The 27,036-nt window shown below is 32.3% G+C and overlaps 2 protein-coding genes across 7 annotated transcripts in view; both read right to left on the bottom strand.

Moving 5' to 3' along the window:
• The window catches only part of LOC121369134 (sarcolemmal membrane-associated protein-like), a 141,831-nt gene that overhangs the window by 41,077 nt on the left and 73,718 nt on the right, over nucleotides 1–27,036 (bottom strand). The gene's annotated exons all lie outside the window — the stretch shown is intronic.
• The window catches only part of LOC121369136 (intracellular protein transport protein USO1-like), a 31,648-nt gene continuing 6,304 nt past the window's right edge, over nucleotides 1,693–27,036 (bottom strand). Inside the window, exons 8-29 of one of the 2 annotated variants that reach the window (XM_041494008.1) lie at nucleotides 26,700–26,762; nucleotides 25,862–25,924; nucleotides 24,391–24,453; nucleotides 23,257–23,319; nucleotides 21,926–21,997; nucleotides 20,973–21,035; nucleotides 20,272–20,334; nucleotides 19,382–19,453; nucleotides 18,215–18,277; nucleotides 17,131–17,193; nucleotides 15,148–15,210; nucleotides 14,542–14,604; nucleotides 13,244–13,306; nucleotides 12,398–12,451; nucleotides 11,727–11,789; nucleotides 10,528–10,581; nucleotides 9,528–9,590; nucleotides 8,039–8,101; nucleotides 7,202–7,264; nucleotides 5,200–5,262; nucleotides 2,532–2,594; nucleotides 1,693–2,007 (exon numbers count right to left, since the gene is read on the bottom strand). In XM_041494008.1, the coding sequence (XP_041349942.1) occupies nucleotides 1,910–2,007; nucleotides 2,532–2,594; nucleotides 5,200–5,262; nucleotides 7,202–7,264; nucleotides 8,039–8,101; nucleotides 9,528–9,590; nucleotides 10,528–10,581; nucleotides 11,727–11,789; nucleotides 12,398–12,451; nucleotides 13,244–13,306; nucleotides 14,542–14,604; nucleotides 15,148–15,210; nucleotides 17,131–17,193; nucleotides 18,215–18,277; nucleotides 19,382–19,453; nucleotides 20,272–20,334; nucleotides 20,973–21,035; nucleotides 21,926–21,997; nucleotides 23,257–23,319; nucleotides 24,391–24,453; nucleotides 25,862–25,924; nucleotides 26,700–26,762 (1,421 nt within the window). In that variant the 3' untranslated portion in view covers nucleotides 1,693–1,909. Of the gene's footprint in view, nucleotides 2,008–2,425; nucleotides 2,595–5,199; nucleotides 5,263–7,201; nucleotides 7,265–8,038; nucleotides 8,102–9,527; nucleotides 9,591–10,527; nucleotides 10,582–11,726; nucleotides 11,790–12,397; nucleotides 12,452–13,243; nucleotides 13,307–14,541; nucleotides 14,605–15,147; nucleotides 15,211–17,130; nucleotides 17,194–18,214; nucleotides 18,278–19,381; nucleotides 19,454–20,271; nucleotides 20,335–20,972; nucleotides 21,036–21,925; nucleotides 21,998–23,256; nucleotides 23,320–24,390; nucleotides 24,454–25,861; nucleotides 25,925–26,699; nucleotides 26,763–27,036 lie in introns of those variants that run through there. The other variant, XM_041494007.1, reaches the window with a different exon arrangement.

Genomic DNA, 27,036 nt, shown 5'->3' on the forward strand with positions numbered 1-27,036 from the left:
AACATCTGTAAGTCTTCAAATAGCAGTGAATAATAAAAATGGAAACCATTAAAATACACTGATATTGAACTAAACCAATTACTCATATTCATCCCTCTAAGAACTGACATCGGTCATGCAAAACCAATTCAGGTAACTCGTTTCATTTCTGTATAACCTGTTACAACTATGTAAAAACCCATTCCATTTCTGTGTAACTTGTTACGACTATGTAAAAATCCATTCCATTTCTGTGTAACTTGTTACGACTGTAAAAACCCATTCGATTTCTGTGCAACCTGTTACGACTATGTAAAAACCCATTTCATTTCTGTGTAACCTGTTACGACTATGTAAAAACCCATTTCATTTCTGTATATCCTGTTATGACTATGTAAAAACACATTTCATTTCTGTATAACCTGTTATGACTATGTAAAAACACATTTCATTTCTGTGTAACCTGTTACGACTATGTAAAAACCCATTTCATTTCTGTATATCCTGTTATGACTATGTAAAAACCCATTTCATTTCTGTATATCCTGTTATGACTATGTAAAAACCCATTTCATTTCTTTATATCCTGTTATGACTGTAAAAACCCATTTCTGTATATCCTGTTATGACTATGTAAAAACCCATTCCATTTCTGTGTAACCTGTTAGACTATGTAAATGATGTTCTAAATTTAACGTGCGAACAAAAAGTGTGTATTCAACTACAGCATTTGTTTTTAAAGTCACAGTTGGATTTCAGTGATCATAAATAGCTCTAATAGTGAAAAATATGCCTTAGTGTTAAAAAACTAGGGTCTGTCCCTTTAATATCATAAATGCAGCTATATTTTAATTTAGATTTGGGTGGACGAGTACAGACCTCGCTGTTTAAGGAGAGCTCTCACTCTCGCTCACCATCACTCCCCTAAGATTAGTTCAAGGAGAGTCATTTTTAGCTCCCCTTAGCATAAAAATGTATATGGTATCAATCTGAGTTAAGGGACCAATTAATCTCTCTCCTCGATGGGTACGGTATGTATTTAATGATTTTAATTTTTATTATATAGGTAAACAGGACTAATATATTACTTAAATAATGTTACTAATAATTAAAGAGTTTTTGTTTTGTTTATTAAGTGTGATATAAATAAATGTTAATGTGATCATCACTATATAGTCACATAGACCAAATAAAACAAGAACAAAAAAAACTTTTAACTTATTTATTTTCTTACCTTCCAGTGAGGAAATTTTTTTCCTAGCATCCATGCGGACATCGTCTAACTTTTCTAACATGAGAAAACCATGAAATGCATTAAACTACTTGATAAAAAAACATGGCTTTAAAATTGGGACGTAATTTATTTAAAAGGAATCCTACAACTGGATGTACATGAAATACAGTACAGTTGGTCATAATTTGTACTTCAGTAAAAAAAAAAACCAGTCATGTTTTATGCAACATCCTAGAAAATCATAGGTAGATGAACATGCATGTTATGTATATTTTTTTCTTGCACACCCATGTAGGAAATCACCGTTGTGTATCGTAATCGTATACAACGCATGTTGGAGATCGTTTCTGACAAATGATGATAATAGTCTGAGCCCGGACCCCAAATATGGGCAATCAGTATCACCTCAAAGTGATTTCTGACATGGACTATAAACAATATGGAAAAAGAACTTCCTTATGTTAACTGTCTGTAATGAATGAATGGATGAATGAATGAATGGATGAATGAAGAAAGAAAGGAAGGAATGAAGGAATGAATATGTTATATTGATCACTACTGATTTTAACAGGTTTTTAACCAACAACAACAAAAAAGATTATATATATAATTTATATTTCACAGAATTTTACAAAGGCTTTATCACCGTATTTCTCAGGTGTTTCAGATCAAAAGGTTAAAAATCAAGAAAAACTTTTAATATAGTACCATAAATATATATCTATCCTTACCTTCCAGTGACCTAATCTTTTCCCTATACATCTTTGATTCCAATTGCATATTCTCTATCTCTTCTATAATGAAATCCATTAAAATACCAACATATTAAACTCATGAAGAGCTTAGTCACAAGTCATACCAGAAATATGACTGATTTTGTAACAAAACACAGGGATTCCACTGACAGAAATGATTAAAATTAATGTTACATTTTTAAAACATGAAGGTGCAACTATGGATAAAGTTTCAATTATCTGGAACTTTAAAGTCTTTGAAAAGCAAAGCTAAAATGAAAATGTGATGTAGAACTAAACATAAACGTTGATGTCATCATTATTGGAAAAGTAACTTATATCTTGCCTTCTAAATTCATCAAGACTAAACCAAAAAACAAAACAACCCACAAGTAGCCAAGTACATGTAGAAAATAAACACATCAGTATTTTGTTAACCATACTACTTATTACTAAACAAATATTTTCAAATATTTCACCATATTACACATCCAAAAACTCAAAACTATAAATTCTCTCAAACATTTGAAACCAAAGAATGTCCAGGAACGAGCCATTAACACAACTCAAACACAAATCCTTACCTTCTTGCATGGCAAGTCTTTTAACATACATATCACAATCGGTTTGCAACTGCTCTACATCTCCTACAATTGGTAAACCCCAAAAAAAAGAAGAAATGATATCCTACAAAATTCAAGGATATTGACTAGCAACTTGGAAACTTGGAAAATTGTTTAACGTGCACATTCAGAGCAAGTTGTTGTAGCGCACGCCTGTCCTGGGCACAAGTACCGGCCTCAGTCGATTCTTCTGTCCAGGACAATTGACTGGAAAGTGGACCTACAAGTATATATCCCCACAAATGTCTGTTACCAACAACAGGTATTTCTGGTGACAGAAAATACTGATTTTAAAATTATTTCCATAGACTTTATTATTCAGGCCTGTGAGAACTGAAAAGTGGCTTAAATCATTTATGGGTTACACAAAAACAATTTCAGGTAACCCATTTTGTGTTTACATAACCTATCAGGAGGACCATGTACATGGTGTCCTAAATTTAATGTGCAAACAAAAAATGGGTTATTCAAAACGAGACTTGTGCAAATGATGTGTGAAGTTTGTTTTTGTTTAACACCACCACTAGAGCACATCGATTAATCAATCATCGGCTATTGGATGTCAAACATTTGGTTATTATTACTTGTAGTCATCACATGAAATCCGCTACATTTTTCCATTAGTAGCAAGGGATCTTTTTTATGCACCATCCCACAGACAAAATACCAGTCATGGCTAGAATGTGAAATAGCCTAATGGGCCCACTGACGGGGATCGATCCCAAACCGACCGCGTATTAAGCGAGCACTTTACCACTGGGTTACATCCTGCCCCCATGATGTGTGAATGAAACGAATGTTCTTGTATCTTTCAAAGAACCTTCAGTAAGTAACAGTCTTATGTGTGCTTCAGCCACCTGCTTCCTCTAATCCATTTCCTTGATAAACTGGTATATACAAGTAAGTTAAATACTTACTTTATAAACTTTGTTAATTCAGGCAAGCATGCATTATGTTTACATTATTCATGGATCCTTAGAAGTATTATTTATAATATTAATATGTTCAGTTAAAGACACTGGCTTCGGTGCATGGTAAAATGGTTAACCCATCAGACTTCAAACTGATATAGCAGAGCCCGTGCTTATCAAATGTTTAGAGTCCAGACTCAATCTCTAATGTTGTCACACATATACAATTTGTATGACATTGTCATGACATTACTGTCTCAGACTCCATTAGTCTCGAGTCTAAGACTCTAAAAGTTCTATAAGCACCAGGCCAGGTCCACCTCAGACCTGTCAACCCTCCTGGATTCGGCAGGAGTCTCCTGGTATTTGATCAAATCTCCTGACAACCTGTGCAGGAGACAATTTCTCCTGTTAAATGACATTTTTGTAGGCATAAAAAAAAATCAATCCCCTTTTGCCAAAATAACATAAAGGAAGTAGCTATGACAGATCTGAAGTGCCAGACTCTGGCCCAGAGTTGACAGCAATACACACAATGTTAAAATCACATGTCACAGCAAGACAAAGAAAAGACCAATTAGCTATATAAACATACTTGTGTCAGTTAATTTTGTATGTTTGTGCAGTTGGTAACAAGGGTATACTTCAATAGATTTTTTTTTTTTTACAATTAATAAATGTTGTGTTTGATATAAAGTTATCCACGGAAATGGGTATAATTCCGGTATATTTCACATAGTGTCCGTTATGAGGTTTTACTTATGATTAATGGAAGTACAATGTTTATTGCATCATTATAATGATTTTAAATAAGTACCACACCACTGTTCCTCATTATAGTAAAAAATGAATATTAATTTCTAAGATTTATATAAATTTGTCTTGAGTACTTCAATTTGGGTACACTAGCCACAAATGATGATGTAATGTAACCTGTAAGTGTAATGCTGTAAATGTACTAATTAAATTTTTTAAATTTCTTGTTATGTTCTTAAAATTTTTGGATAAAAGAGATTTTTTTTTAAATATTTATTAAATCATAACAATATTTAAACTTTAAAAAGAAATATATACACATATATATATATTTTTTTAAATTATTATTTTTTTTTTTTTTTCAAAGCCAGGATCTAAGGTTAAAAAGTATATATGACATTATGTAGTGTTCATATAACTTATTGTAATAATATTTACAACAACCTTGCGATTTTGGGTTAAATTGTGTGAAGTTAAAAAATCTCCTGTTTTTTGACAAAATCTCCTGCTTTTTCAACACACACCTCCTGCTTTCTCTTGACTAAAGGTTGACAGGTCTGGTCCACCTTCCAGTACCGACTCCCACCCACGGTGAGCTTAACCACTGTCATGGACACACAGCTGAGGTGGGTGTCCATGACAGCATGCCTGAACCTTAATTGGATATAAGCATGAAAATAACTATGAACGAATAAATGAATGAATGAATGAATGAATTTAAAGTCACAGCAGCATGGACAGTTTGACTAAATGACACAATTAACTAAATATTAGATAACAATCCTACATGTACTTCCAAGTTCATACTTAGGACTATGTTGGTTTATGCAAGTTTAATCACTCAAGTTTGCTCAAGGCTTTGTTCAAGCACTCAAATGTCCATATAATCATTGCATAATATTACCTCTGAAGTTTGATGGATTTAACTCAAGAAAACTCTTCAAGTCAACCGATATCCTTACCTTCCAATGAGGCACTTGCTTGAAGATGTTGCTTAACACCCGTGCGCTCTTTCTCTATTTCTTCTACAAAGCAGGAACCAATAAAATAAGAGTGCCATCAATAAGCAACGATATTTAGCAAGTCACTGACACTTTTAACGTTTGTTGTCCACTACAAAATACCACTGTGATTTTATCATTTCACCGTATATTACTAACACACAATGAGAGTGATATATAGAGAATACCAGCCTTGGTGGTGGTGTGGTTAAGTCATCGGACATAAGGCTTGTAGGTACAGGGTTCACATCCCGGTATCGGCTCCCACCCAGAGTGAGTTTTAACGACTCAATGGGTAGGTGTAAGGCCACTACAACTAACAATTAACAACTAACCCACTGTCCTGGACAGACAGCCCAGATAGTTGAGGTGTGTGCCCAGGACAGTGTGTTTGAACTTTAATTGGATATAAGCACGAAAATAAGTTGAAACATAGAGAATACTACATAAGTGGCCATTACAAATCATTTATCTTACGATTTGTTTCAAAAAGGTATCTAACAAGCAAAAGCAAGCTAGATAATATATTTTTTAAAACAACAAATTGTGGGATATATAACATCTAACTAACACAAGTGTAATATTATATTTCTTACATATCCGAAATAGTTGACTACACAAAATGCTATGAATGTACTTAGTAAACTGTATTGTTTTTATACATGTCACAAATCACCTGACTTTATATATGAACTAAACAATACTTTACATGTAGTTCAATGTAATTTAACATACCATTATGAAATCCCCACCAACCCACCCAATCAGTCAATGGCAACCAGCAACTGAACTATAACCCATTATCAAAGAATGAATGAATGAATGATTGATTAACAATACCCCAGCATGAAAAATAGACCAGCTATTGGATGTCAGACTATAAGGTGAATGAATGAATGAATGAACGAATGAATGAATGAATGAATGAATGAACGAACGAATGAATGAATAAAATACTAATTAAAGAGATCCTTACAGAATGACAAATAATAAGATTGCAGCACTGTATATCTTAAAACATTTTGAACGAAGAAATGTTTTATTTCATGATAAACTCCACACATTATTTATTGTTATGTGGCATTGGATAGATGGATCACACATAATGATAGGAAACCCGCTGCCACCACTCATGGGCTATTCTTTTCAATTAGCAGCAACTTATCTTTTATATGTACCATCCCAGACAGGATAGTACATACCACACTCTTTGTTAAACCAGCTGTGGAGCACTGGCTGGAATGAGCTCAGTTTGCCCACCAATAAGAACTCGATCCTAGACCGACTGCACATCAAGTGAGTGGATTACCATTAGACTTTGTCCCATCCCCATTAAAACTCTTGAAGCTGAAGAGACTAAAGTAAACAAAACCCTTCAAAGTTTTGTCTGTTTAACAACACCACTAGAGCATACTGATTTATTAATCATCGGCTATTGGATGTCAAACATTTGGTAATTTTGAAATGTAGTCTTAGAGAGGAAACCTGCTACTTTTCCATTAGTAGCAAGGGATCTTTTATATGCACCGTCCCACAGACAGGACAGCACATACCACAGCGTTTGGTATACCAGTCGTGGAGCAAGAAATAGCCCAAACCGACCGTGCATCAAGCAAGCACTTTACAACTTGGCTACTTGCTGCCCAAATAGAAAATCTCGATCAATTTACAATAAAATGAAAGAAGAGTCTGTGACACTGAAACTGGGGAAATATTCTCCAAAATAGACTAGAGCTTGTCTCCATAACTGTTACTGCTCTGAGGTACATGTGTTTTTAGAATTATGAACAATGTATTTTGTGGCATTACAAACACCAAGATAACCATAAACATTTCGGATAAACAGAAATGGATTTAATCTAAATAATGCCCAAATAGTGAAAAATATGCCATAGTATTTAAATACTAAGAGTCGTCACTTTAAAACAATGGTGAACATACATATGCATGTGTGCATGCTTACCTTCTAATATAGAACTCTTTATAATATGTTTCTCAGAAAGAAGACGTACCATCTTTAGCTCTTCTATAATGAGGACACCATAAAAAATATAATACATCCAAATACAACGGTGATTGACCAAACACCATTAAAATTTATACAAGTAGGATGTAATCATAGGTCGGCAATGCTGAATTAATTTATTCCCATTGAATACACCAAATATATTGTTAAAATATTTATTTTTTATAAAAAAATTTTTTTTTATTAGTACACGAGAGTTAAAAAACTTATTAATAACCGATCACAGAACCAGTTTCATTCTGATCTAACTGTACTTTTAAATATGATAGAACCAATATATGAGAAAATGCATCACTTTCTACATTCAACTCCAGTGTTCACCAACATTCCCAATTTCATACAAAACTTGGAAATTCATAGCGTATCAGGGTTTCTGCCAGAGGGTAAAATGGGTATGGCACCATACCCAAATTGTTTTGCAGATTTTACTTTTTTTAGTTAACTTTTTGACAAAATCAATGACTCTATCATTACTGTACGATTTTCTTAACCCTAACCCTAAACTAAACCCATTTTCTTTCTGGGGGAGGACCCCCATACCTCCCATTGACTGTGGTTGCATTCAATTCCATAGCACCATACCCACAATTTTCTTTCTGGCAGAAACACTGCATATCTAACAAATGCTTAAATCACTCCCCAATGTAAGACAGTTACTATACTTCCACTGGATAAATTTTAATTTTTTTAAATTAAAAAAAAATAAATAAATAAATAAATAAATAAAATTTGAGAAATGTCTTTTAACACAGATGTATTCGAACATATTCTTACCTTCCAATGAGGCTATTTTTATAATGTATTTCTGGTTATCCATAGGTGCCTTCTGTAACTGGTCTACAATGAGTGCGCCATAAAAATTAACTTCACCACATTACAATGATGATATTCTAAAAAAACACCTAGCTCCATGATTATAAAACATTTTATAACTTTGACTCAAAATAAAACTACTAATTCTGAAGCATAACAAGCATCATTAGATCAAATCCAACTTTAAAAATCTTTTATACAAATAACCAGAAGCTGAACTATTTTATGGATAAATGTCTAGGTCTAAAATGTACATGCTGTATTAGATTTCATAAAGAAACTTACACAAATTATTATTATAATTTTTTTTAAATACATGTGATTGCTATTTTTACATTAACATAACTCAACTTTTATATGCATTACACTTCATGTGAATATATTACTATATTGAGTTATAATACTAACATACCTTAGATAATTATCAGACAGGAATGTTTATTATTAATTTAACATATACATTTTTTAGAACTGTAACAAATGTAAAAATATTTCTACTGAAAGATGAATTATTCATGTAATTTTAAATATGTCAGAACTTATATACAAGATCAATTATTCATTTAATTTTAAATATGTCAGAACTTATATTTATAATCAATTATTCATTTAATTTAAATATGTCAGAAACTGTATACAAAAATAATGTAATCATAACATAACAGTAAAACTTTCACACTAAACATAAGAACTTTCAGCAAACACAACTGCTTTTTTAAAAATAACATGTTTAAAAGTGAGGTAAAAACCTCTTAAAAATGTAACATTTGTATCAAATATTACTTCATTTGCATGCAGTTTAAGAAGCGAATTTGTAGTAAATCATAAAATATTAATCAACAAAACCCCAACAAGAACATGAACCAAGTACAAGAAAAATATCAACTAATCAGCATTCATATAACTCATTTAAAACTGGAATAATCCTGGGCATTTGTATTTGAATTTGAATTGTACTGAAAATAACATCTCGTGACTGCTGTCTATGGTGCTTGTGACAAATCTTTATAAACACAATAAAACTAGACAGTTACAATAAAATGTTTCATTTCCACTCGGAATAAGAACTGACTAAGAACCATAGTGATGACATCTTTCTGGGTTGTTTTTTTGCACTTTTATCAAGTAATAATCATTAACAATATCCTGAGGAAGTGCCAGGAATACTATAAAGTTTCAAATGTTTAAAGACATCATTAGAGCACACTGGTTAATTAATCTCCAGGTATCAGATGTCAAAGATTTATTAGTTCAGACACATAGTAGTATGTTATAGTATTCAGAGAGAGAGAGAGAGAGAGAGAGAGAGAGAGAGAGAGAGAGAGAGAGAGAGAGAGGAGAGAGAGAGAGAGAGAGAGGATGGAGGGAGGGAAGGAGGTAGGTTAGGGAGGGAGGGTATGGAGGGAAGGAAGGAAAAACAAAAAAGGAAACTGCAAACAAATAACCTTACCATCAAGTGCGGATATTCTTATCAAATATTTCTCACAATCCCATTGTGCCTTTTCTAACTTTTCTAAAATTATTCCACCATAAATAATGTATTAATTACATTCTCCATGGGCTATTCTTTTCAAGATCTATTCTTTTATAACAAGCAAATATGACACTATGGGCTGAAGTTACAAAGCCTGTTTATGACTTACATGCATGTAACTACATGCAATTATAATGTATTTACCTGCGTTTCAGAAAAACAGACTTCATAAGTTCGGCCCTAAGAGTCAACAAATTCAAACTTAAGACAAGGTTCCAGTTTGAGACCCAACTCAAATTATATAAAATCTGAACAACAAACCTATTAATATTTTTAAAATTGTACCTCTGCACAAGACAAGACATAAAAGAATGTATTGACAAAATCATGACTGCACGCTCCAATAAGCATGAACTTAAGAGTAACTTAATGTCTATGAAAATAATTAGCATTACAACCAACAAAAACCATCAGTACAGATTTAATAGTTCATTACGTTCTGCTAACATAACATATATCATCTTAATATTACACATACAAAAAGGGAATGTCATCTCTAGGGGATGCATGTCATATTTGACAAGGAGAGACCACTTGCTAGGCAAATTTCTCTATGAAGTAAACTATGGTAAGCATTGAGAACTTGTCATCTAACAATAGTAGCTGAATTTATTTTCAATTTGGTGTTTCAGTATTTGAATATTGGGACAAAACCTTGTTTGAATGGGATAAATTAAAGTTTACAATTTGTGTAATTGTATTAAAAAAAACCCACCCCAAAACAACAACAACAACAAAAGACTCATTGTAAAAGAATATGAGTCAGTGTTATAACGGCCAATAATGGTTTTCAACATTCTGAAATTTGTATCATCATTGGTCATTTCATCAGTATAACTTTCTAATATATGTATTTAATATCATCATTATTAAAATGTGAAAAAGACAAACATTAACTGCAATAATATATCTTTACCTTCCAACACGGCAATTTCTTTCTTATTGTTCTCACTTGACTTTTTTAATTGTTCTAAAATGTCCACCACAAAATTATATTCATCAAATGTAAATAAACTTAAATCTAAAAACAAACAATTAAATTCATCAACATTTGTATTAAATAAAATTGTCATTATAAAGCCCACTTAATAAATTTGGTAAATTAAACAAAATTAATTTAACTAATGAAAGCCCACAAGAAAATGATCTACTAAACTAAGAAAGGAAATGTAATGTTAAAGTTTGCTTTGTTTAACGACACCACTAGAGCACATTAATTATTAATCATCATTAATCAAACATTTGGTAATTCTGAAAAATAGTCTCAGAGAGGAAACCAGCTACATTTTTCCATTAGTAGCAAGGGATCTTTTATAATGTATGTACCATCCCACAGACAGGATAGCACATACATGTGTACCATGACCTTTGATATACCAGCCGTGGTGTACTGGCTGGAATGAGAAATAGCCAAATGGGGCTACCGAGTGGGATCGATCCTAGACTGACTGCGCATCATGCAAGCGCTTAACCAATGGGCTACGTCCTGCCTCAGAGTGAGGAAAAGAGAACCCTTTTAACATGCCCCTATACCACTAAGGTTTCGGGCATGTCCATCCCGAGTCTGGCCTCTGGATAGCCAGTGGTCTGGTCCAGAACAGACCGCCCCAGAAATGTAAAAGTACAGTTCATTTTATTTAAGGACACCGCTATGCTCTAGAGCAGATCATCAGCTATTATTGGACGTCAAACATTTGATAATTCTGACACATAGTCTTTAAGCTAAGATGGTGCTGAAGTATTGAGGTACATGTATGGCAGCCCATGATGTCAAAATACACCATTGAAAAGGAATCAGAGCTTTTATGCATATTACATAACTGTATGCACCAGAATGAGGTTTAACACATGTACATGTATGTACAATTTTAATAATAGTTAAAAGCAATATTTAAATGTATTTCTGCATAGCAAAACACAGAATCATGAAATAAGTTTTTAAGTAATTATGGGGCCTGGAAATGAACCATTTTTACAAAAGGTATATTTGATAAAACTCTTTACTCTCTACTGTAAGCTCATTAAATTACTCAAATTGTCAAATGATCTCAACTTAGGACTATTTCAGTGAATGCTATAGAATAAAAACCAAAAAAACAATGCATATATCCTTACCTTCAAAATAAGCACGCTTTTCAATACATTTCTTACATTCCTTTTGTGACTTCTCTAACTTTTCTAAAATGAGGGAACCATAAAGATAAAATCCCTCAAAATACAATAAAATTAAACCAAAACACAGACCTAGTCCAATGTTTGTTATCTTCCAGAAAGTTAACTATTTATATTCCCAATGACATCATTAATATACAATAAACTATTTTTCAACCATTTGTACTTGTGTTTAAACACACACACACCAAAAAAAAACAAAAAAAAAAAAAAAAACCAAGTATAAGTCATATACTTAGTACTCTGCACAATGCAGTTCAGATATGATCATAAGTCATTAATACAGTTCTCAGAACATTCACCCCACAATATTTTTAATAAAAGTGGCCACAAACAAACTCTTTCCATGACTTCAAACAACCAACAGATTTCATCAGCAGATTAATGAACAAAATAAACAAACTACCCAAAACACAAGGTAATACAAAAACAGAAATTTGAACACTGGAATCTTTATTACTTTATTATCAACCCAAAATTCTCACACACATACAATAAGTTATTATTTCTATTAAATAAACTAGTTTCAAGACTTACAACTAAAATTTTAACTGTTCAATAATTCAATAAGAGAAGAAATAAAGAATAACACAACTGTAAACTTATACAATTACCTTCCAATGCTGCAATTTGTTTCTTAAACTGTTTTTGGCTGTCCTCTAATTTGCCTAATATGAGTGAACCATAGAAATGAGATCCATCAAAATACAATGATATTAAAGCTACTAAAATTTATCAATGAAGCTAATCAGTGAAAACTTACAAGGATTTGACGCAGCTAATTAATTAATTTTTTCAGCACATTATTAATCAATTAGCATTCAGTCCCTATCACCTAGTTATGTTTCATTCTAAAATTGGTGGTTTATTTAAATATCAAGCATAAAGTAAAAAGATCTTCACTTTTTTTCTTTTTTATACAATACCGTGATTCTACTATGTCCAAAGACATTATAAATATATAAATATTTAACAATATAATGCTTATACTATGAAAGTTAAAGTTAAAATTTGTTTTGTTTAACAACACCTCTAGAGCACATTGATCAATTCATCATTAGCTATTGGATGTCAAACATTTGGTAATTATGACACGTAGTCATGAGAGGAAAACCCGCTAAAGTCTATACCACGGACTTTGACCAGTTGTGGTGCAATGGTTGCTTATGCTATGAAGATATTTTAAATATTGACCTACTCAATGATCATACCTATAGTATACTGTCCAAACACTACACATGCGCAAACATGTATAACAGTTTCTGACTGTATTATGGGCCTATGGCCTTTATATTGAATAAAAATTGTCTTGTCTTGTCTCATTGATCAGAACTAATGTTTTCTAGGATTCCACTTAAAGTTTTATTGTAAAAGAGAACCATTGCTGTAACTGTCCATCCTTTGGAATCCAAAAAAAAATCTTTTAACACAAAACTGTAACCATATATGTATATCCTTACCTTCCAATAAGGAATTCTTTTCCCTATGTAACTTAGCATCCATTTTCAACTTCTGTAACTCTTCTAAAAATTAGTGAACCAGATGAAATTAGATGAAATATTAATTATGAATAACCAGTTATTATATTAAAATAAAACAACAAACAAATAGCTGCTTGCTGTCAGTTAGAAATACAGTGAAACACCTTTAAACAGGACACCCTCTTGATCAAGTAAAAAGTCCACTTTTAAGAGATATCCAGTTTAGAGAGGTTCTCTTATGTACAGATATTTAAAAAGGGCCCATGAAAAACGTCACATTTTGAGGGGATTCCGGTTTACAAAGGGTCCAGTTTTGAGAGGTGTCACAGTATAACAGCTAAACATAGGACTGTGGTTCTCATACGTACACTGATGACTATAGATAATGGAAAATAATGTATTTGTTTGGTAGTTTTATTAGCACTTTTACAGAAACATTTCAAAGTGGGATATCAATCAAATTCTTTGCAAACTGGTTTGTTCTGATATCAGCAAACATTATGTCATTCATAGAAATGCTTAAAATACTCTTCATTCTTGATTTTTTGGAGGAAAAACAAAATGGTACAACTCACTGTGGTAGATGACTATTAATGACATACCTCACCCATCTGTAGATGATTTTTAATATACGATAGTTTGTAAAGTAAAACAATGTTTTACAAATAAAAATACAGTATATCCACAAACAAAGAACTTCTGAATCAAACAATTCATTTGAATGAAATGAAAAGTAAAAGAAAAATAGAATATGTCATGAAAACAATGGGTTCAGAAAAAAACATAATAGTTTAATGAGTACATGTGTACAGAATATTAACCAAATATTTTAACACAATTGTGAACATATCTTTAACAAATCCTTTAAAACAATTGTAAACATATCCTTACCAAAGACTTTAACACAACTGTAAACATATAATTACCAAACACTTTAACCGAACTGTAAATACATAATTACCAAATTCTTTAACACAACTGTAAACATATAATTACCAAACTCTTTAACACAACTGTAAACATATAATTACCAAACTCTTTAACACAACTGTAAACATATAAGTACCAAACTCTTTTAACACAACTGTAAATACATAATTACCAAATTCTTTAACCCAACTGTAAACATATAAGTACCAAACTCTTTAACCCAACTGTAAATACATAATTACCAAATTCTTTAACCCAACTGTAAACATATAATTACCAAACTCTTTAACACAACTGTAAACATATAAATACCAAACTCTTTAACACAACTGTAAACATATCCTTACCTTCTACTGATGTATTTTTTTGGGCATATTTCTTATTCTCTGTGTGTACCATCTCTAACTCCTCTAAAATGAGTGAATCACCAAAATGCAAGACAATTAAACTCAAGTGTGGACCTAGCCCCTGAAGTGTTTATTATCAACCAATAATATTACCGCTTGTGACATATACAATGTAATGTTATCATTTTCACTGAATTAGACAATAATTTTAAAGACTTTTTAAACTGAAATTTTAATTTTTTAAGGCAACATTCAAAGTGAATGGAAAATGAACGAATAAATGAATAAATGAATGAATGAATGAATGAATGAATAAATGAATGGTTTAATGACATCACAGCACACAAAAAACCATTTAAATTATTTTTGTGTTTGTGATAGCTCATAGCACAGTACATGTAACATGTTGTTATGACATTCATAAATGTGTTGATTACTTCACTAACCACAATTCAACTTAATTTTCTCGAAAATAGTATATAGGTAAAGTATATTTTCCTATACCTCACAAAAACTGTCAATTTATATGACTCTCACAACTTATGAAATCAAGATGGCTTTAAAAACAACTAAACACAATGGTAAACATACAATGCATATTCTTACCTTTCAAATGGGAATTTCTTCCCTTAAGTGTCTCAAGCTCCATTTGCAACTTCTCTAACTGATCTACAACATGTGAACCAAGTAAAATCCATTACAGCCATTACAGATTTGCAACTTCTCTAACTGATCTACAACATGTGAACAAGTAAAATCTATTAGAGCCATTACAGATCTAGCCATATGAATAACATCAACTAGAAATATAATCTCCACCAGATCAAAATTAACATTCGTTCACATTCAAATTGTTATATGTGTGTGACTTCATAAACCACAAAAAGTTAAAGTTTGTTTTGTTTAATAACACCACTAGAGCAAATTGATTTATTAATAATTGCCTATTGGATGTCAAACATTTGGTAATTTTGACATAGTTTTACAGAGGAAACCCGCTACCTTCTTTCATTAGTAGCTAGCGATCTTTTATAGGCATTATCCTACAGAATGGATAGCACATACCACAGCCTGGCTGGAACAAAAAATAGCCCAATGGCCCCACTGACAGGGATCGATTCTAGAGTGACTGCGCATCAGGCATGTGCTTTACCACTGGGTTATGTCATGGCCATCATTAACCACAAATGCATCAAGACCATCATTAATCACAAATATATCATTAACCATAAATGCAGTCAAATATCAAAAACCGTAACAGTTTAACTGACAAGGATAATTCAAAAAGCATTATGAGAGTACATGCTACAGCAATACATGTCCCCTACCGAACTCAATTTTTTTTCGTAGTATCTCCTAAATACAAGGGCCATACTTCTGTGAAAAGTGGGTAAATCACCATAAAAGTTTAACTTGATCAGTAACAGTACATGATAAAGGTATATACAGAATTTCATATCAATATCTTCAGGCATTGCAAAACAAGTCTGGAAAACAAATGTTTATATTTCCTAAGTTCAAAGGCCATAACTCCATTGGAAATAGGTAAATTGCAATGAAAGTCAAAGTTGATCTGTAACAGTATATGACAATGATATATACCAAATTTCAGCTCAATATCAAGGTTTTGTGAAACATTATTCTGGAAGAAAAAAACATCACATCTCCTAAGTTCAAGGGCCATAAGTCCATCAAAAATGGGTAAATCGCTATGAATGTCAAACGTGATCTGTAACAGTACATGACAATGATATACACAAAATTGCACATCAATATTTCAAGGCCTTTTAAAACTAATTTTCACATCTCTCAAGTTAAGGGCCCTAACTCCGTCAAAAGTAGGTAAATCACCATAAAAGGCAAACTTGATCTGTAACAGTACATGATAAAGATATACACAAAATTTCAGGTCAATATCTCAAGACTTTCTGAAAAAAAAATGTCCAGAAAACTATATGTGGGACAGATGCACCTACAGACAGACAGACAGACAGGACGGAGATGACACCTATAGTCTCCACATATTTTCACTTTTCCAGTTTTTCATGCATTACAATATTTATGTGATATTACTAATTGTGTGCAAATAAGGCCCAAGGTCATTTTGTAAAGTATTATGCATAGATTATAGTTACATCCATTGATTGAATTACATAAAACCTTTTTTTAAGTATAGAACACAAAACCTCACAAGAACAATACAATGCATTAAGTTAAAACCAACCATATTTAAATGAGGAACCTAGCAGTATTTTGATACCAGACTTTTTTTTCATGTATATATCTGCCTCATATTTGATCAACATTAAAAACAACAACAAACAAACTTTCTCAAATATTAACATTTGATAATATAATCTTTTATTCTAACATAATGAATGCAAACACTAACAATCAGAACAAATATTTAGGGTATTTTACCAACTTTATGTAGTAAAACACTATCAAAACATCTTTGATCAAACCTCTTTATTTCAATTTGACCCCCCCCCCCACCAAAACAATTAAAAATAAAATAAAAATAAAATAAATAAATAAAAAATAAAAATCCAGAAACACAAAGTTCTGTAAACACAACTGTATCCTTACCTTCAAGAGATACAACCTTTGAAACATATTTTGTAGAATCCATAGTGACCTTTTTTACCTCCTCTAAAACAATTGAACCATCAAAATACAAGGATATTAAATTGAAAGGCAGTTCTACACGATATCCCTCGAATGTTTATCACATAAAGTACATGTATATACTGATTGTATTATTTCTATTCACACTTAAGTCTGGTAATATATAATATTACCAGGCCATAGGATTTCAAATTTCATGGGAAACACGTTTTCAGTTCCGTGCCTTATGATCATGGGAACCAATCAGAAACTGTTTTTAAAATAATTATATATATACTATTTTCATTGTTAGTCATATTCGATATCATAATAATGGGAAACAAAATTTCGGTTCCGCTTATTTACCAACATAATACCGACATAGTACCGAAAATGATTGTTGCCATGAAATTCAAAGGCCTATATCACACTAAACAATTTGAGGGTTATGATGTTTTCATAATTATCTTCTGAAAGTTAGTTTTATTGGATGAAGAATATTATTTTTAAACTAACCAAGTGATAAACTAAATTTACTTTTGAAAATTTATAAACTTTAAAATCTGAATTATTGAATTCCCATCCAACTAAATTGTGCATGTTATCTGCTTTGAATTACAAACACTGAACATCCAAGCAGAATACATATCCATTGTATGACTTCTTTGGCAACAAGGACAATCTGAGATTTAGTTATGCTTTTCTTTCTGCTTAAATATTTCTTGTCAGTGGTATTCAGTCAAAGGAAGGAAGGAAATGTTTTATTTAAGGATGCACTCAACACATTTTATTTACGGTTATATGGCGTCTGACATATAGTTAAGAGAGACATTGAGAGAGTAAACTGATTGTCACGACTCCATGGGCTACTCTTTTCCATTAACAGCAAGGGATCTTTAAATTATATGCACCATCCCCCAGACAGGATAACACATACCACGGCCTTTGATATACCATTCGCGTCAATCAAATGAAGCAAACTCTTTAGAACCAAACGAAATGAATGAATGAATGAATGAATGAATGAATAAGCATATGAACACAACTACAAACACGTGGTCCTCACCTTCCAATGATGAATTTCTTTGAATATACATCTTACATTCTGTTTGCAGCTTGTTTACCTCTTCTACAGTGAGTGAACCATAAAGATGAAATCCATTAAAATACAATACTTAATGACACAGATGACGAGTTCACACTAAAACATGTTATCTACAAATATCACTGCTTGTGGTACAATATTGTGGGTTTGGTTTTTATTTTAATATTGAATATTTAAAATGAGATATAATAGTGTGTCAACTATTATTTAGCTTTCTTGACGATCAAGATTTCAGCACTTAAAGACATTATAGGACCGTTCTGAGTCTGTTGCTATTATTAAGATGTTGCTGACTTACAGAGATGTGTTAATGACTAAAATGACATAGGTATTTAATGAAAAACATTCTGCATTATATATTAGTGGCTGTATGTTAAATGATTTTGAGCCTGAGACATGAACGCCATGGCAACACCATACAAATTGTATGTGTGTGACATCATTAGAGATTGAGTCTGGACTCTAAAAAGGTTTTAGAAGCACAGGACCAGGACATGGTATCTCAACAAATATTAGTTGTAAATGATTCCACAGCTACATGTGTATCTCTTAAACAATAAAAACAATCAAGAAATAGAGAATAACTAGTTAATGACGTAGTATATCGGCTTTATTCTGTGAAAGTAAGAATGGGAAATTTCGTGAGGCTTAACAAATGAAATTTCTCATTCAGCCTAAACAGGATAAAGCCAATATCCTACATCATTAACTAATTATTATTTTTATCCTGCAGTCAAAGCTATTATTTCTGTTATTTCAGCTGATGAAGTCAAATGAGCAATTCTGTAATGTAACTGTGGCAATTCTGTAATGTAGCTATGGCAATTCTTTAATGTAGCTGTGACAATTCTGTAATGTAGCTTATGGCAATTCTGTAATGTAGCTGTGGCAATTTGTAATGTAGCTATGGCAATTCTGTAATGTAGCTGTGGCAATTCTGTAATGTACGTGTAGCTGTGGCAATTCTGTAATGCAGCTATGCGTGTGATGTCACATGCGTGAATCCATAAGTCAAAATCTGCTAGTATACGTTTTTGACTTTGCTTTACTCGGTCATCATAATCGGCCGATAGAAAACAGTGGTTGCAGGATAAAACATTTGAACACAACCATAAACATAATCCTTACCTTCCAATGATCTAGACTTTTCCATATGTTTGTAAGACTCCAAGGACAATTTCTTTAATGACCTTAATTCTTCTAAAATGAGTGAACCATAAATTCTTTTTACAAATTATATTCATTAAACACAAGGACAAAGAAAAAAGTTCCACTTTTTATTCACTTTGTTACAACTTAACAGGTAAAAAAAAAAAAAAAAGATAAAACTAAATAAATAATTTTAAAATAAATTATAACTGAAATAATATATGCAAATTAATATGGTTATTAACATGTATACAATTATGTATTTTAGATTATGCTGAAGTTAAAAATGTATATAGAAGTATACGAGGGTATGTCAAAGATGTGAAGTTTTGAAAATATTTATTAGCCTACATTATGGGGAAAAGATACTATTGCATACAGCGCCACTATATGTGGCAGCGGTAGACTACTTAACTACCAGAATGAAGGTGGCATGACGTCACTAAGGATAGGCTTTGCAATGAAACATACACAGTGACGTAATAAAATACTGTCCATCTATATAGGCTTTTAGTTTTCAAAACATGTTTTTCACATAATTTTTGTTTGTGTGAATGAAGGGAAAACAAGACAATGGTTTTGGCAAAAAGATATGATGTTCTGTGAAATGAAATAAAGTTCTATCAAAAAGTGTATGATTTAAGGAGACTGTGGTGTACTTCCATGTTAATCGTAAAATGGACGGCAATCACAGGACTCTCATTTTGGCTTCGTATTCAATATAATATCACACATCTTAGTGTTATTTCTTTGACTAGTTTGTCACGTTTGACAGGCAAGTCATTTTATGATATTAGTATCAGTACAGGAATAATGACACCCCCCTCCCCATAAAAATCAACAACTGTTATATCAACATGTCTCCTTACCTTGCAATGACTGAATTTTTTCAGTATATGTATAAGCCTCCCTGTGTGCCTTCTGTAACTGTTCTACAATGAGTTAACCATAAAAATATAAAGTTTGTTTTGTTAAATGTCATCACTAGAGACAATTGATTATTTAATCATCAGCTATTGGATCAACCATTTGATCATTCTTACAGTTCATTAGCAGCAAAGGATCCAACATTATCACTATTCTAAAAATATATATTTGGCAAAATGCCTAAATTTAATAAAGTGTCAAGTAGAAGTGGCACCTAGAACCATTGGGTTTCTTTTTCATTCATTTCAACTGATTTCTGTGCTTATATCCAATTAAGGTTCAAACACGCTGTCCTGGGAACACATCTCAGCTATCTGGGCTGTCTGTCCTGGACAGTGGATTAGTTGGTTGGTTAGTGGTTAGTGAGAGAGAAGAGTGTGTAGTGGCTTTACACCTACCCACTGAGCCCTTAAGAACTCGCTCTGGGTTGGAGCCGGTACCGGGCTGGGAACCCTGTACCTACCAGCCTGTAGACTGCTGGCTTAACCACTGTGTCACCAAGGCCGGTATTGGGTTTCTGTATCTTCTTGGTTATCTCTTGATTATTTTTTGTCATGAAATATTATCAGAAAACCCCCAAAACAACAGGAATAAAAATGATGAAAACCCCCAAACCGTAACACAATTGAACATGGTTCCTTACCTTCCAACACATTATTCTTTTCAACATAGTTCTTAACATGCATAGTCATCTTCTTTACCTCCTCTAAAATGGGTTAATGATGAAAATGATATTCATCAAAAAGTAAGGCAGTAATGTCTCTAAAGGTTGATTGAGTGTCATTTTATTACTTCAACTGACTTTTTTCATAGAAAATGAAAATTACCCCCCCCCCCCCCCCAAAAACAAAACAAACAACAAACAACAACATTTGTATATACAGCTGTACATGAAAAAAATTACTTTGCATTTTTGATAGTTAAATTTGTCTGCACATTTTATTAATAAATCCTCATATATCCTACACGTTTTCAAAGTACTTTGACTTGAGACTTAATTCCCTATCATTTTAACATATTTGCATGACAAAAATAACAGTGTTAAAAGATGGATAAAATAATCAATGAAAGTGTTCATACCACTAGGGTTTCGGACACCCCATCCCAAGTCTGACCTCCGATAGGTTTTGTAGTAAGCACTCATTAATGATTTCCATTGTTCCCTTTATCATCAACCCATTCCTGCTATCAAATTCATTTAATCTTTTGCACAAAAGCAAGGCCAGTGGGCATTGCATAATGCTACAAAACATTTGCATCAATTCAATGTAGAGCTAATGTTTATATTTAGAGTATAAATAGGATATCAACCAATTACCATTCTGTTGCCAACAATTGTTAATAATATGTAATGACAAAACCATTATACATGGTCAAAATTGTATTTCTGCACAATGAAGAATATGACGGAATGAAATCTACTAAGTAATATTAGGTCAACATTACTTCATTTCTAATGCCTAACAATATTTAAAAATATTATAACTTGCAAAAAACAACAAAACCAAAACCATCACTAGTATCTCTCAAACCATTGAGTCAGATGGATAAAAATAACGAAAAACATTTAGCGCAACTGTAAACATATATTCTTACCTTCAAGAAAGTTATTTTTGTCAATATATATTTTACACTCCAATTCAAACTTCTTGGACGCCTTTAACTCTTCTATAATGAGTGGACCATGAAAATTAAATCAAATGTGTGTTTTAAACTAAAGTTTGTTTTGTTTATCAACACCACTAGAGCACATCGATCAATTAATAATAAAAAACATCTGATAATTCTGACATAGTCTTCAGAGAAAACCTGTTGCATTTTTCTATTAACAGCAAGGTATCTCTTTGATATGCACTTTTCTATTAACAGCAAGGTATCTCTTTGATATGCACTTTTCCACAAGACAGGATAGCATATACTAGTCATGGGGTTCTGGTTGGAATGGGGAAAAACCTAATGGGTCTGCTGAGAAGGTTTGATCTAAACATCCCAGATAAGCACTCTATTAACTGGGCTAAATCTAAACACAGTCATAACATCATGTGTAAAATTACTCAGATTGTATGTGCTGCATTGAAAAATCTAACGACACACCCACACCCACACACCCTCGCATGCAGGTATACACATTCTCTCTCTCACACACACACACACACACAATTTTCACATAAAATAAAGTCACGAGTCAAATAATTTCATAAACTTTAAATACTGCAATAATTACTGTCAATGACCATACCCGAGGACAGTTCATTTGTACAACTGTACTTTTAATGTGAAGTTATGTTTTGTTTTGTTTAATGACACCACTAGAGCACATTGATTTATTAATCATTGGCTATTGGATGTCAAACATTTGGTAATTTTGACATATAGTCTTAGAGAGGAAACTTGCTACATTTTTCCATAGCACATACCACAGCCTTTGATATACCAGTCGTCGTGCACTGGATGGAGCGAGAAATAGCCCAATAGGCCCACCGACGGGGATTGATCCCAGACCGACCGTGCATCAAGTGATCGCTTTACCACAGGACTACGTCCCGCCCCACTTTTAATATGAAGATCCACATCAAACAGGAAATAAGAGACATCAGCAATTCGAAAAATTTCAATTAAACTTCCAACAGGAAATTAAAAATTAAAAGCCATTAGAAAAATTTCAGTGGAACTTCAATCAGTTTTCCTTTTCAACCAAATTATGACAAATGTAATACTGTACAGAATGATATCACTAAACATAGGTTTCCAAGAAACCAATTCAAATGAGGGATGTTGGACATTATCAAAACTGGTCAGATGGATGGACAACCAAACAAGATGGCTGAAGGATCACACAGTATGGTAAATGGCCGTCTATCACAATATTTAGCCTTCAAAAATGAAAACGTAAGATGACTGTAAACATATATTATGTATATCCTTACCTTCTAATGCAGCCGTCTTTTCAAAATATTTCTGAAAATTTCCATGTGTCGTCTCTAACTCTTCTAAAATGAGTGTACAATAAAAAGGAAATCTGTCAGAATTACTTAACCGTAACATGGACCTTCATACACCCCTGTGAATGTTTGTTACAAATCAGAAATACTACCACCAAATTTTATCTAAAACACTGATTTCTTTATTCCATGGAAACTACTAAACTTTACATCTTTTTGACATTAATTCTGAAGATCACATAAACCAACTATAACATGGACCTTCATACACCCCTATGAATGTTTGTTAAAAATTAGAAATAGTACCATCAAATTTTTATCTAAAACAATAATTTGATTTTTTATTATACGGTACTAAAATTTACATCTTTTTTACATTCAATTCTGAACATCACATAACAATTATTTGAATAAAATTAACTACTTTTAAATAAATAACATTTTAATTTTTTTTTTTAAAGTACAAACAAAATGTGAGTGTGAATATAATCAAACAATCAGCTACTGAAGTGAAACAATTATCCATCATTTCACTGATTCTACTAACAGTACTGTAGTCTCAACATGGAGAACACCAGTTTCTTTTCACCCAGAATCCATCATGTCACAAATCCTTTTTTTTTTTTTTTTTTTTTTTTTTTAAATGTCAGATTCTGATACATATGAGTTGCCGATTCCATTGGAGTACTTCTGAATTAATTTAACATACATTCTGTGATTTAGTGATTATCTTTTATTAGTCACATGACACATTGCTATTAATTCGAAATGCATTATTATAAAAAATACAAAACATTAATAAAAACCCCAACAACTAAAACCACAAGAGAACCTGTCATCACAGAGATGATACTAAAATATATCAAACAATAATTGTTAAGGTACAAACAATATTTCTTACTGAATACTACATGTTAGTAATGAATATAGAGACACCTATGGTCTGCTTTAATCAAAACTGACAAATATTAGCACAAGTATCTTACAAATAGACGATGGACACTTGTTTATTTTTTCACTATATATTTCTCAAACAACTGAAATCAGAGGGATTAAAAAACCCAACTAAATTAGGTCAACTTTCAACACAACTGAGAACATACAAGTGTATATCCTTACCTTTCAGAAGGTTATTCTTTTCATGATACACCTTACATTCTCTATGTGCTTTTTCTAATTCCTCTAAAATAAGTGAACCATAAAAATTAAATGTCACCAAATACAACAGTGTTGAACTCCACAAAAGAGAAGAACATTAAACTTAAATAGGACATGTAGACCTAGCCTTATAAACATTTGTTATCAACTAGAAATATCAAAGAAAATGTTTTATTTAACGACACACTCAACACATTTTATTTACAGTTATATGGCGTCAGACATATGGTTAAGGACCACACAGATATATAGAGAGAAAACCCGCTGTTGCCACTTCATGGGCTACTCTTTTTGATTAGCAGCAATGGTTCTTTTATATGCACCATCCCAGACAGGGTAGTACATACCATGGCCTTTGATATACCAGTTGTGGTGCACTGGCTGGAACGAGAAATAGCCCAATGGGTCTTCTGACGATGATCGATCCCAGACCGACTGCGCATTGAGCGAACGCTTTACAACTGAGCTATGTCCCACCCCAACTAGAAATATAAATGCTTTTATCAACTAGAAATATAAACGCTTTTATCAACTAGAAATATCAATAACCATATCTCTGCACAATGCTCAGTCGAATGGGCATTTGACAAAATAGTTGATTCCATGAATCTTTATTACTATATAATGAACAATATAATTCAAGTGATATTTACTATTCTTTTTTATGAAATATACATACAAAATAGTATTGAAAATTAAATCAATGAACAAAACTCAATAAGGACCTGATGTGCTCAGAAAAGTTTGCTAAGTAGAATATCACATATGTCTGACTTTTGTTATCAACTAATATATATGCAAAACTAATTAAAGATTGTTTTATTTAACAACACCACAATATCACATTGATTTATCAATCACCAGTTCTTGGACGTCAACATTTGGTTGTCGTGACCTGTACATGTAGTCAGAGGAAACTCGCTACATTTCTCCATTAGCAGCAAGGGATCTTTTATATCGGGTAATCAGACCTTTCCCCCAGGATCTTTTTAAGTCACTTACATTTTCACACAAATGCAAGTGCCAGCTTTGCTGTCTATGACAATTAATAATCAACTGTTGTTAAAGGAAAGGGTGCTGAGGGCCCTGCACCTAATTAGGTATGAAGGACATGTTTCACCTGTTAGAAGTGTGAATACCTGTGTACTGTAAAGTTTTAAAAGTTGTTACAACCAACAGTTGATTGTCACATACAGCCAATTAAGGCATAGAGGCTATTGATTTAAGGCCCTTACATGATGCCAAAGCGCTTACTTACACACCTAAGGTGTAGTGGCTCCCTATGCCATATGCCTCTGGGGAAACCCCTGGTAATATGACCTTTCCTGCTGACAGGACAGCACATACAATGACCTTTATGGGGCACCTGTCTGAACACAACTGTAAACATATATCCTTCCCATGCCATTTTATTTATATCATATATCCTTACCATCCTTTCCTCTAAGTTGGTCTTTATATTTCTTAACCTCTGCACTCACTTTGTTTAAGTCTTCTACAATACAAAGGTTTTAAAAATAATAAGTAACCGAGTCTATCTACACAAAATTAATTTTATAAATTCTTCTGGCAATAAATGAAAGAATAAAATAAGTTGGGCTTTATTTTTGTCTTTTAGTGATCTATTGTACTTTTAATAGTTCAAATATCAATGCTCGATATATCATCTACAAATTCTCAAAAGGGTCCTTTATATAAATAACAAATTAACTCAAAAACATTCTTAATAAAACTAGTAGTCTGTGAAATCTTTCATTACTTCCACCAACAGATTCGCACAGATACTCAAGCAACATCCCCACACTTTCTATATTTCAAAATAGGACATAATAATTTATAGTAACAACAATCCACTAAAATCCTGAAGTCAACAATAATTTATATCTGTGTAAACCACAAAAATGACACCACTAGAAAACATTGCTATATTAATCATCAGCCATTGGATGTCAAACATTTGGTAAAATTTGACATATAGTCTTAGAGAGGAGACCTACTACATTTTTCAATTAGTAACAAGGGATCTTTTATATGGACCATTCCACAGACAGAATAGCACATACCTTTTATATACCAGTCGTGGTGCACCGACTAGAACAAGAAATAGACGAATGGGCCCACCAATGGCAATCGATCATAGACTGACCGCGCATCAAGCGAGCGTTTTACCACTGGGCTACATAACCACCCTAGTTTAAATGACTACGACAAAATCAACATAAAAGCAACATACACACAGTACGAGTGTGTATGTATGTATATATTCTTACCTTGCACTGTTGAATTTATGGTTTTATAATGCTTAGTTTCCATACGTTGCATCTCTAACTTTTCTACAATGAGTGAACGATAAAAATGATGCAATTAACTAGAAGATCTAGCCCAATAAATGTTTATCAAAAGTTTATAATTATTAAAGCATTTCCATGTATTTTGTCAAATACAAATATTCTTTTACAAGATTGTAAACATTAATTTACACATTTCCAAATTGCTAAGATATATATCACTGTTCATGACAAAGCACGTTAATTATTTCTGACAATATAAATATTATATAACTGACAGGAGAATTTATAAAATCAAACAAAATCACTGTGATCTTTG

This window comes from Gigantopelta aegis, chromosome 3, assembly GCF_016097555.1.
Source record: "Gigantopelta aegis isolate Gae_Host chromosome 3, Gae_host_genome, whole genome shotgun sequence".
In the NCBI taxonomy this organism is placed as follows: domain Eukaryota; kingdom Metazoa; phylum Mollusca; class Gastropoda; order Neomphalida; family Peltospiridae; genus Gigantopelta; species Gigantopelta aegis.